Below are 12,163 nucleotides of genomic sequence, written 5' to 3' on the forward strand. Positions count from 1 at the left end.
GTCACTTGTTGTTAAAGTGAGTTGGTAGTTCTGCCTTAGTGTGTGAAATTAAGCAAATGGTTCCTGTCCTGAACAGAGAGAAGCAAGCCAAGACCTGGTGTTTCAGAGGTGCTATTGCCACCACAGTGGTGTGCTGTGAGAAGTGCAGAGGAGTTTTGTCTTTCTCTTTGAGCAGTTAGAGCTTGGGCTAGTGACAGCCTCATTGCATAGAATCATAATCTGTGATGTAATGCTTTTAAATAGATTTTGCATTTGATGAATTGACTTTAGTTTTTAGCCACCATCTAACTTGGCGTAGTGCAGTTTTGGTCACTTGTGCAGCATGAAGCAGCAGCAGCAGGAGGGAAGGTGGGGCTGCTGTGCTAACCAGAGTCTCTTTAGGGCAAGCAAGCAACATGTATTTGTACATAAAATGCATTAATCTTAAATATGGAGATAAGGGCTGAAGAAAAATTTTGCTTTCAGAAAGCCTCCACTATAATTAAGAATGCAAAATTGCTTGTGGGAATGTACAGTCCTTGTGGATTTTCTGATAAAATAGCATTGTCTGTGTGTGCTTTTGTCTGTCATGTTCTGAATGAGAAGTGAATAACATGGTGTGGTGCCTTTTTAACATACAGGTTTTATCCCAAGAGAAATCTGAGTGCAAGAACTAAAGTTTGTAAAACTAAGAAAGTTTATGGACTGTTGAGCATATTGAGGTAGTTATATTTGCTTTATCTGATTATTGTGGAGAATTTTACACCATTATACCAACAGGAGTCTTTGTCCTGTAAGATTTGTCAAGTACATTGAGGCTAGCAACTAATTATTTTAGGGGGAAAAGATTATGTTCTGGCTCATTAGCATAGTGATAGATTTTTGTGTTGTCCCTTTAGATCTTTTCCATGTTACCCTGATTGCTTTGCATGGTCACATTTGGCACAGGGGACACTTTATAATATGTAGAGAGATCTTAAGTGCTTTGCCACGTGTTTTGATACTGTCTTTCTGTAAAACATGTCATGAACTGCTAATACAGGAATGCTGTTGGCAAATGATGCACAAGTAACCTCACACTCTTATAACTGGCATGAGGTAAATTTTTGTGTTAACATAAAGGCATAGTTCATTGCTACAGTATCCTATGAGTTTCTTGATTTTCTGCCGACAAGGTTATTGTTCCATGTGTTGCCTCTAATTACATTAAAAGAAAGCTACTTTATAGCTTTTTGCTTTTGTGTGCAAGACTTTAGTCCTGCACCTTGCAGTCTTGCACACCATTTCTCTGATGTAATGTGTGGTGCAAATGTGGAAGCCTAGCCTTGTTCCAAGTTGTGTGCTTAGAGTGGCACTGTTCATGATTATTTTACTGACACAAGTTTAGTCGGTTCATTAGTAACTCACAGAATTTTCTATTTTATTGGCATAAAGAAGTTCTTATATAAGATTTTCTTTCAAGCTCTAGGCAGCTAAACCACTTTACTCTTCTTTTATGGCTTTCACTTTTCTCTAGTTACAAATGCATCAACATTGCCTGGGGGGTTATTGTGCCTTCGCTGCTGTGTTGCAGGTCTGTCTTAGACAACTATTCTGGTACAGATTTTTTGAAAGCATCTTAGACTGCTGATCTGGATCTGTGTGGAAAAGTATATTTATTTTGTCTGCTACTCAAGTAATACTTAAATTTTGTATTCATGTGCTATATAAAATTTAATACAGAAAACAGGCTTCTAGTGTTTGCTTGCTCTTGGTTGAAAAGAATATATTTTAGGGGAGAATGACATTGTAGACCTTACCTGTAAGAGACTGTGTGCAAGATCATCAGGCAGAACTCAGTGGGGCTCATTGAAAAGGATTTTGAAAAAGGATTTTGAGGTCATGTGAGTTTGTAAACAGATCTGTCAGTCTGGAGATGAGTAAAGCAGAACAGTGAGTCTCCTTGGCTTCTGCCTTCCTCATATGTGGTGGTAGTGATAGCAGACCTTTTGAACTTTGGTGTGAGTGCAATCATGGCAGTAAAGGATTGTTAGCATTGTTGCTTACAGTGACCTTGAGGACACTTCACTGCCCATCTCACAAGACTTCCATCTCTCCCTATTACAAGTTCCAGTGACGTGGCCTGTCCACACTGACACAAAGAAAGCTTGCCATATCTGCAGTCTCATCTGTCATTATTCTAGCCACTGGTGGCCTACACAACCTAGTCACAGGATAATAGATTGGAAGGGCCATCTGAAGGTTTTTTGACCAACCTGCTGCTTAGAGCAAGGCCAGCTAGATCAGGTTGCTTGGTCTCCAAGGATGGAGACTCCACAATCTTAGTGGGTAACTTATTCCAGTGTTTGACTACAGCTTTCAATTAAAAAAAAAAAGTAATTCCTTATATCTAAAGGGATTTTTCTGGTTTGCAACTTGTCTCCTTTGCTTCTTGTCCTATCACTCTGTTCCTCTGAAAAGATTTGGCTCAGCTTTCTTTATACCCTCCCATTGGGCAGTAATAAGATTTCTCCTACTCCCTCAAACTTCTATTCTTAAGGCTGAGCAAATCGAGGTCTCTCATCCTCTTCTCCTTGTGTGTGATATGCCTCAGCCCCCATTTATCTTGGTGGCCTCAGAGAACTCGTAGCAGTCTGTCAATGTTCTCCTTGTAATGGAGAACCCCAGACTGCAAGGTGTGACCTCAGGGATGCCTGATAAAGGGGAACACTTCCTGGCCATCTCACTGCTACTGCCTAGTATGCAGCTGTCCTTTGCTGGCCAGCAGTCTGCTGGCTCTGCCCACCTGAACCTCCAAGTTTTTTTCTGCAAGCGGCTTCCTAGCCAGTCCATGCTGGCTTTGCATGGGCTTTTTCTATCCCAGATGGAGGACTTTGTAATTGCCTTTGTCAAACTTGATTAAGTTTCTTTTTCCAGCTTGTCAGAGTAGCTTTGAATAGCTGCTCTGTGGTTCAGCATATCAACAATTCTAGAAATTCTTCTTCTAGGTATCATCTGTGCACTTGCAGAGAAAGTACTCTTTGTCAAATCCAGATCATTAAACAGTGTTGACCCCTGAGTCCTCCCCCTTGCATTCTTGAAAACAGGGGTGACATTTCCCTTAATCCATTTATAGGAAACTTCCACCAATTGCTATTTTAAACTTAGTAGATGTTAGTTGCACTAACATCAGCCAGCTCCCTTAGCATCCTTACATGCATTTGGTCTGTTTTCAGGGACCTATGCATGATTAGTTTGCTCAACAGTCCCTGACTTTCTCTCAGACTGCTGCAGTGCACAGGGACATCCAAGGCCTGAGGTCATCAACAAAACTGAGGCAAAACCACCATTTCCTACCTCAGCCCCACTGCACGACAGGGCTGTCTTTGCTGTGAAGAGATATTTGCCCTAAACTGAAATTAAACAAAAGAGCTGGGTTTTGTTTTTCTAATTCATGTGAAGTTCTGTGCAGGTTTTCTTTGCTTTCTATTGAAGGAGAACAAAAAGTGTTAAAAGTAAACTTCTTAGTCAGGCTGATGTCTGGGTGTTTTGAAGTGAAAGGAATTGCCCCTGATGTCCCTATCCATGATCTATTTAGTACCTGAACATTAATGGGTTACTTACCTTTATGGTAGTAAGATCTTTCTTAGGAACTTTTTTTTTTATTTTCTGCTTTTTTAATGTAGAAGACATATTATAGACTTTAAATAAATATACAGAATAAATTACAGTGTGTCAGCATTTATGTATGATTTCATGATGTACTGATGAGACTTCAGAATTTATCTAGTGGCATTAGTAATTTATGTCTCTGTTATCCTGATCTAGAATAAAGTAGGCTTTTTAGGCTGGAACAGTGTTGTTCTAAAGTGTATAAACATGTTAATTCACAGTTACTCAGCTGACAGGTGTTTAAGGCACACTTGCATGTGAAATATGCAATACTTGAACATTAGGCATTTTGTTTCATTAAATTAGATAATGAATGTGTTTATTGTAAATAGCAAATGATGGGCTGCTTGAGCTCCAGACACAAAGTTTTGCTCTTTTTGTGATTGAGGATACTAGAGGCTGATCAATTTAAGCTTCATTATTAAGCTTCATTATTACATTTATTTTATGGTGAATTTTCAACTTATGAATCCTAGAAAGAAAGTGAAATATGGAAATTGTAGTCCTTTGCTATTCAGTTAAAAAAAACCAAAACAGTCTGGCTTGAAATCTCTGTGCAGAATTGCTTAAAATTTTCCAGTACATTTGAGACTTTTTCAGATGCATTATTGCACTGCAGTCTAAGGAAACCTGAGCACAAGCATGCTATTGGTATGCCTCAGAACAGGACTTACCACTAGGAAGATAACAAAACAAAGAGATTTAAAAAGAGAGGGAAAAATCCCTTTAGATTTAGAGGCCTGTTACCATTATTCCGCTGTCCTTTGCAGGAAAAATTCTTATTCCTGTTACATTTTCTCAGAGTGATCCAAAAACTCCATGTGTACCAATGGTGCCTTTATTGTTTAATACCTAAACTGACCCTTTTTTGTAAGCATTTTTTATTGTGATATAGTATCCTGTCTTAATGCTGCTGTATTTGTGTTTAAAATGTTCATGTTTTTTGGTTCAGTGCAAGTACTGCTGACAATTATTTTGTTGATTTGTTGCCCACCTTTTTCCACCCTCCTGTCTACAAACATACCTAAACTAACCATGATGAGAAGAGTACCTGTAAGAATAGGTAACAGTAAAAGAACATCTTTGTACAGCTATTCACAAAGTAAATGTACTCAATAAGGTTCCTGTTCTGTTTGTCTGTTTGTGCAGAATCCAGCCATTCCAATGCAGAAGCTTCAAGACATCCAGAGAGCAATGGAGCTGCTCTCTGCATGCCAAGGCCCAGCAAAGAATATTGATGAGGCTGCCAAACGTAAATACCAGTTTTGGGATACACAACCTGTTCCTAAACTTAGTAAGTTTAACTGGAACTGTGTGAAAGAGCTGTCTTATGATCATTAAAGAAATGTTGTGCTAGCTCTGTGACATGTTCTCTAAAATAGCTAAAAAGTTGGACTCTGTGTGGTAGGGATCCTTTGTCTTCTGTGTAGTTTATGTGCAGTTCGTGATGTTTTCCAGGGAAGTGGTTGTCTTCCCCACAGATAATGTGCAAGATACAGTGTTAATAAGTCTCATTCTGATGTCCTCTGGAAAAATGGGAAATGCTATTGAAATAGCATTCTTTTGTGTGTTTTAGGTCTGAAATATTGAACAATAGAACATAGAAGTCTTTTTCACTTTAGGAGAAGTAAGAACTCTAAAGTGGTGACAAAGAGTAAACTTTAATTTTTTTATTAGTTGTATTTGTTTTGTTTGTTTATTTGTATTTCCTTAATTTTTTTTCAATAAATGGATTTGCTATCACAGAAGCAATGACTCTCCTGCCATAGGCTGCACTGTTTTCATACAGCTTTAAGTAGATAGTGGCACTTGTCTGATACACAGCCTCTTTCTTTGCTGTGTGTTCATGTTCTCCTCCACAATGTACACTACCTTGAAGACATGCTTTCTCAGATTCTACTCTCTGTTCTTGATTCCAAGTGAGATAATGAGGTAATCTCTCCTTGCCTTTAAATTTATAATGAATTTGACAAATTATTTTTATATTGATCTGATCCCTGATAGCGTAGTTGGTAAATCTCATTGTTGGAGGAAGTAGTTGCTGACTATCTTGTGTTTTCTGTGTTGCTTTCTGAACCTTCTTTTTCTGCTTTCATTATCTTCAAGAGAAGCATTTACAGCTTTTCAGTGTGAACATAGCTTGGGGTCCCCTCAGGTAAATTCTCAGCACAGTAGCTGGTGCTGCTCTGTCCTGCAGGTTTCTCTCCATTGCACTGGAGACTGATACAGAATAAGCAGAAATAAGTTAGAGTCTAAAGCACAGGAGCACTCTGCTCACTCTCTCTCCACAGGCAGCTTTTCACATTAATCCATGGCTATCGCTTAATCTGCATCAGTCTCATTTCTTCCTGACTTTTCTTGCATAGAGAAGTCCAGAGCAGAGCCCCTGGATACAGGATTTTCCTCTGGATTGGATTGAATTGAACTGACCTGCCATGGCTTTTCTCTGTACAAACTCTGTCCAAATACCTGCATAAAGTAATGGTAGTAATCATCACCAGCAATCCAGCCTAAGTGGAGAAAGACCCTAGCCAAAATCAGTTAAAGGGTAAATCAGAAAAGGCTCTGGCCATAGTCAAGGTTTTCCAGAGCTAGTTCAGGTGTCTGTGCAGTAGTGCAGGAGTTCAGTTCAGGCTAATCAATGTATCTTACAGCACTTACAGGGGAGAGTCTGTCACTTGCCAGTCTAAAAAGGCCCATACAGTGGCTCAGAAAATGATTTGTTAGTGTTGCTCAGTAGAAATATGTTTCATTGAATTTGGTCAGTGAGGTTTTGTCCAACAGTCTCTATGAATTTCTTCTTAATCCCACAGATTTTTTAGGCATTTCTTTATCTGCTGAATGAACAGATTGGGAAGTCATCACTAGTTGATATGCTTTATGTGTTTAGGTGGAAAAAATATTTTATCAATTCAATAAAATGTTGTCAGGATCTTTGCCTTAAACTCACTTCAGAATCCTCTCGCCGTCAAGTTAAAATTATTAGCAATAGGTCCTTTAGTTATGCCAGATCTGCCATTTAGTGGCAGTAATATTTGGGCTGTTGGTACTTTTCAGAGTTTGCTTAAAAATGCTAATAATTATGACCTTCCAAATTGGATGGCAGGCCATAACTATTAGTCAGGATTGTGCATCATGTGGAAAAATTCGTACTCAAAGGAAAATTGACTGTCTAGTTTGGTGATGGCTAGCGATAAGGTTGAGACTTTATGGGTAAGAATCAGGGGGAAGACCAACAGGGCAGATACCTGGGTGTGAGTCCGTTCTAGACCTCTGAGCCAGGATGAAGAGGCAAATGAAATATTCTTTAAACATCTGGCAGAAGTCTCACAATCACTAGCCATTGTTCTCATTGGGACTTCAACGTACGTAGGATTTACTACAATTGTAAGAGTGACTTAATTATAGATTCTAGATAACAGCATTCCTGCTATACTCAACTCACGTTGCACACAGGCACAGAGTTGTTTACATGCTACTGTGTTCAAAGGTGCCTGTTAAAAATTCCCCTTGAGCCCAGTGACATAGATTGAGTCCCTTGCATTTCTCAGCAGGCAGGGGCTGCTTTGAGGAGTGGAGGGTGTCAGTGCAGGCCTCATGCTTGGCAGGTCTTCAGAGCATCACAGCCTTGAGGGTATGCAAGAGATCCCTCTCAGAGGGAGGAGCTGGTGCAGCCCTCTGTGGTCCAGGACACTGTAAAGGGCCTCATTTAGGACCAATTTTTCATAGGATTGTCAGATAATTGGCTTTAATCATCAGTAAGTTTCCTTCCTCATGGTAGCCCCCATTGGTAACTGCTTTTTGAAAAAGACAAGTTGAAAAATCCCATCCAGTAACAATGGTACCATGGCACTTGGGCTACAGTTCAGGTAAATGGGGTTCCAAGGCTGTCAGGGAATAGCTGGTTATTAGGGAATAACTGATTATCCCTTGTTCCCCACCTTGTTCAGGCAAATGATGATCCTGATACAGTCAGTGTCACTCCCACCTTTACTGTACAGGAGCTCCTGTTAACAGTCAAGGGACATTTCACTGCTCAGCTGGTTTGGTCAAGGCTTACTGGGAGCTCCTGAGATCTTAGAGCAGGCCCAAGGATGGATGCAGAGATGCACCACCAAAGGGACTGCAGAGATGTACCGCTAAAGGGACTGCAAGGATGCTGAGGGTTATGCAGTGAGAAAATCAGGAGGTCCAAAGCCTGACAGTGAAATCTGACTTAAAGGACAATGCTACGAGAAAGACATTGAGGTGCTGGACTGAGTCCAGGGGGGGACAACAAAACTGGTGAAGGGTCTGGAACACAAGTCTGATGGGGAGTGGCTGAGGGAGCTGGGGTTGTTTAGTCTGGAGAAAAGGAGGCTCAGGGGAGACCTTATCACTCTAGAACTGCCTGAAATGAGGTTGTGGCCAGGTGGGGGTCAGCCTCTTCTCACAGCTAACAAGTGCTAGGACAAGGGGAAACTACCTCAAGGGGAGCTGTGCCAGGGGAGATTTAGATGGGATGTTAGGAAAAATCTGTTCACTGAAGGATGGCTGAGAATTGGAGGAGGCTCCCTTGGGAAGTAGTGGGGTCACCATCCCTGGAGGTATTGAAAAGATATGTAAATATGATGGCTAGGAACGTGGTTTAGTGGTGGGCTTGGCAGTGTAAGGTTAGTGATTGGACTGCTCTTACAGGTCTTTTCCAATCTAAATGATTCTATGATTTAGTAGATGCTGCACCTTAGAAGAGGAACAGCTGCAGCTTATTAGTGTATGCTGAGGACTGTAAAGTAAAGGAGGAGAAGAAAGAATGCCTTCAAGTAGGATTTTAGGAATACATTTCATATGCCAACAGTATCTCTGAAATGCCCTCAGTTTGCTATGTCACTGCTCCTCAGTAATCCTGTTGAGTTCAGGTCTGTTCAAGTCAGCAGTAAACAGGATCTGAGCCATAGCTTGTTATCTGTGAGTACATATTCTCATGATGAGGCTGTGGAGCTCAAGGCTGGCTAAATGTTGTGTGTATGTGGATAAGTTGTTGTCTCTTGTGTTATAAAATGCAGTGTATCAATTGAGATGGAGTGGTTCTGTGCATGTGTCTAAATATTATGATGAGACAGTCATTAGTCTGAAAGTGCTCTATGAGAATGAGAAGTAGTATAAACTAATAATACTAATTTTTTTCAGCATTTTTTAAAAGCTTCTTGTTCCATTTACATAATTATGAGGAAATACACGATGTGAATTAAATGTAGTTACAGAACTATCAGGAAAGCTAGCAATGTAACAGTTTTTTGTTTTTTTTTTTTCTTTTTCCCTCCTCCTTCAAAAGATGAAGTTATAACTTCACATGGTGCAATTGAACCAGATAAGGACAATGTCCGCCTAGAGCCATATTCTTTGCCACAAGGTTTTATGTGGGACACATTGGATCTTAGCAATGCTGAAGTTGTAAGTAGAACAATTTTTATATGTATCTAAAGTAATTCAAGTTTTTTCTGATTGATATGTGGATAAGTCTTTGGATTTTTTTTGTGTATGTTTTCAGCTGAAGGAGTTATACACACTATTAAATGAGAATTACGTAGAAGATGATGATAATATGTTTAGGTTTGATTATTCACCTGAATTTCTTCTGTGGTGAGTAGCAAGTTCCACATTTTGTTCTGGCTGGAGTGCAGTGAAGGGTGTTTTTATTACATCTTCTTAGGCAGTAATTTGTAATTATTTCTGTCATCAATTCTAGGGCACTGCGTCCTCCGGGCTGGTTACCACAGTGGCACTGCGGGGTTAGAGTGTCTTCAAACAAAAAGCTGGTAGGATTCATAAGTGCCATCCCTGCAAATATTCGTATTTATGACAGGTAAAATGCACCAGTACTTTTGTATTTGTTAAAGAATAATGCCACAAAACAAACCTTAAACTGGCATCCATTGCTATAGAAAACTTAAAAAGAGAGAACAAGGTGAAGAGCACCAACATTTATTTAAGGAATTTTCTTAGTGATGGATGACACAGATAATGTCATACAATTCTCTGGCCCTGCTGAAAAGCATTTCTGGTTGATCAGCTGGGCTTCTTGGCCAAGTCTTCATCCACTGACAAACATAAAGCTTTGTGACTCCACATAGCATTGCTTGGATGCTATACTGCTTCCTAAAGTAAAGGAATCATTTAAGTCTTGATAGAGCTCTGGTAAAGGAGTATTGCAAACCTCTTAGGGATAGCTTGCATATTGCAGTTTGTCATTGCAGTCACATAGGCACAGATTAGTGTTCATTGCAGATGTACTTTGTCACAGGCAAGTTTATTTTACTTCAAATTCTTTTGTCAATATGGAAAATTGTAATTATAAAAATGAAAACATGCAGTGTGTAACTCTCTTTAATTTTTCCACTACTTAATGTCTTTTTAGTGTGAAGAAAATGGTAGAAATCAATTTTCTGTGTGTCCATAAGAAACTGAGGTCCAAACGGGTGGCACCTGTATTGATTCGGGAAATAACCAGAAGAGTAAACTTGGAAGGAATTTTTCAGGCTGTTTACACTGCTGGGGTGGTACTTCCCAAACCTGTGGCCACTTGCAGGTAACCTAGGTGATGTTCTTAATATTATTGGCTCCTATAACAGTCATTTTTTAGAACATTTAATGTAATTGTCTAAAAATAGTAAAAGCATAAAATTCAAAGCTATTAAATGTCGTGGCCTTGACTAACCTGAAGGCCTGAATGTTTGTTATGTTGGTTTTTTTTGGTGTTGGGGTTTTTTATCCCCCTTTCCTCCCAGTGCCTTGGATAAAACAGCTTCTTGGACTAAAATTTAATTTGTGGTTTGTTTAGCATACTTTAAATAGACTAACAGATGTTTCTGTTGACCTTCTGGTGGCAGCCGTGCTAGCAATGACAACATTGTATACCTGTGGTTTTTAAGTGGCCTATGTCTTTACTGGGACACTTCCCTGTTAACCTGGTTGCTTGCCAGACATGGCAGAGCATTTCTGGTAATTGTATGATTTGCTTTTTTGAAATACTTTCATCATTCCTGGACAAAGGAGGACTTTATTAGCACTAGCACGTGATAAGTACAGGAACGCTACCATGTGGGAGGAGTTACAGTCAAATATAATTTCATTTGCTTGGAATGGATTTTATTTCTACTTGGCAAAGTTCAGTTCCTGCACTTTTAGTCCAGCTGTTTAGACTTCTGGAGGACAGAGTTCCTTTTGATTTGAAATTGTTTTGTACCTATCAACACCAAAGATCCTGTACGTTTCCGTAAGGAATGATGAGGGTGGGAAATAAAAAGCTTTGCTGTGTTAGAATAACCAGAGATGCTCTGTTGCACAATGACCTCCCAGGAAGGGGAAAGCTCCTTCAAAAAAAATGCTCAGACATGAGCAGAGGGTCCAGTCTGCACAAGAAAATACATGTTGCTATGTATATATGGTGAGTTTTTCAGGGCTGTGACAAATGCTAAAATGTTTAGCCCTGTGCTTATTCATTCTGTATCAAAAAGCATTTGCTCAGATTGAAAATACTGTGATAGCAGGCTTGTTGTAAAACTTATTACTTGGATGTAGCTTTTCCTTATTTTTTAAATTTTTTTTGTTAATCAGCCTTCTTATAGATGTAGTACAGGCTTGCTTAGAAACAAATTTGGAGAGTTGAAAAGGAGGAAGCAAGAAAACAGGGCAGTGGATGCAGGTGACACTGACACTTAAAATACTATTTAAATTTGTGATTTGGTTGTATTTCCAGGTATTGGCATCGATCACTAAATCCCAGAAAATTGGTGGAGGTGAAATTTTCACATTTGAGTAGAAACATGACTCTACAAAGAACAATGAAGCTCTACAGACTTCCTGATGTAAGCAGTATGACTTCTAGAGAATCCCCGCAGTTATTTTGAGGCCCAAAATAACCTTCCATCTGTCTCTGACAGCACAGGCTTTTCTGTGTAAAGGCAGTGCATGCAGGACATTAAAAAATAATCTCTGGTTGATAAAAAGGACCTTAAGGGCTATACTAAACAGAAGAGACTATTGCTGGAAATCTGGATTTCTATGGAGAAAATACAAATTTTAACCTAAAATCCTTAAACAAAGGGAAAAAAAAACCCAGAAAGCTTGGCTTCACAAACATGTGGGATTGAGTTGAAGATGCATAAGACTATTCTCGGTATGTTTAATCTGATAAGAGATTACTGGAACAGAAAATCAACAGTTCATGTCATAACATTCTCAGAGAAGTCCATCAGCAACTTGGCTGATACAATTGTATTGTTGATTCCACTCTAATTCACATTTTTTCCTGTACTGTCAGAGAGTGTTGTTCTTCTGCATTGAGCAGGCTCAGTAAAAGCCACTTCAGAATGTTGTGCACTGTTAGTTTGCATGGTCTAGTAAAAACCAAGTATTCTGGCATAGCTAGGTTAGTAAATTTTTTTTCTCATATTTTCAGCTAATAGTTAAGCTTGCAAAAAGGCTTAGGGTGCATTTCCATGACAGGGCAAGTCACTGTAAATGCTATGTACTATTAAAAAATCTCATTGCT

At 39.3% G+C, this 12,163-nt stretch overlaps 1 protein-coding gene across 1 annotated transcript in view; it reads left to right on the forward strand.

Annotated features, from left to right (window-relative positions):
* Positions 1-12,163, forward strand: part of NMT2 (N-myristoyltransferase 2) — a 36,969-nt gene that overhangs the window by 8,721 nt on the left and 16,085 nt on the right. Inside the window, exons 3-8 of the mRNA XM_058032959.1 lie at positions 4,780-4,924; positions 8,945-9,063; positions 9,161-9,252; positions 9,359-9,475; positions 10,028-10,198; positions 11,369-11,477. Of these exons, the coding sequence (XP_057888942.1) occupies positions 4,780-4,924; positions 8,945-9,063; positions 9,161-9,252; positions 9,359-9,475; positions 10,028-10,198; positions 11,369-11,477 (753 nt within the window). The remainder of the gene's footprint in view (positions 1-4,779; positions 4,925-8,944; positions 9,064-9,160; positions 9,253-9,358; positions 9,476-10,027; positions 10,199-11,368; positions 11,478-12,163) is intronic.

The sequence above is a fragment of the Melospiza georgiana genome, chromosome 1 (assembly GCF_028018845.1).
Source record: "Melospiza georgiana isolate bMelGeo1 chromosome 1, bMelGeo1.pri, whole genome shotgun sequence".
In the NCBI taxonomy this organism is placed as follows: Eukaryota; Metazoa; Chordata; class Aves; order Passeriformes; family Passerellidae; genus Melospiza; species Melospiza georgiana.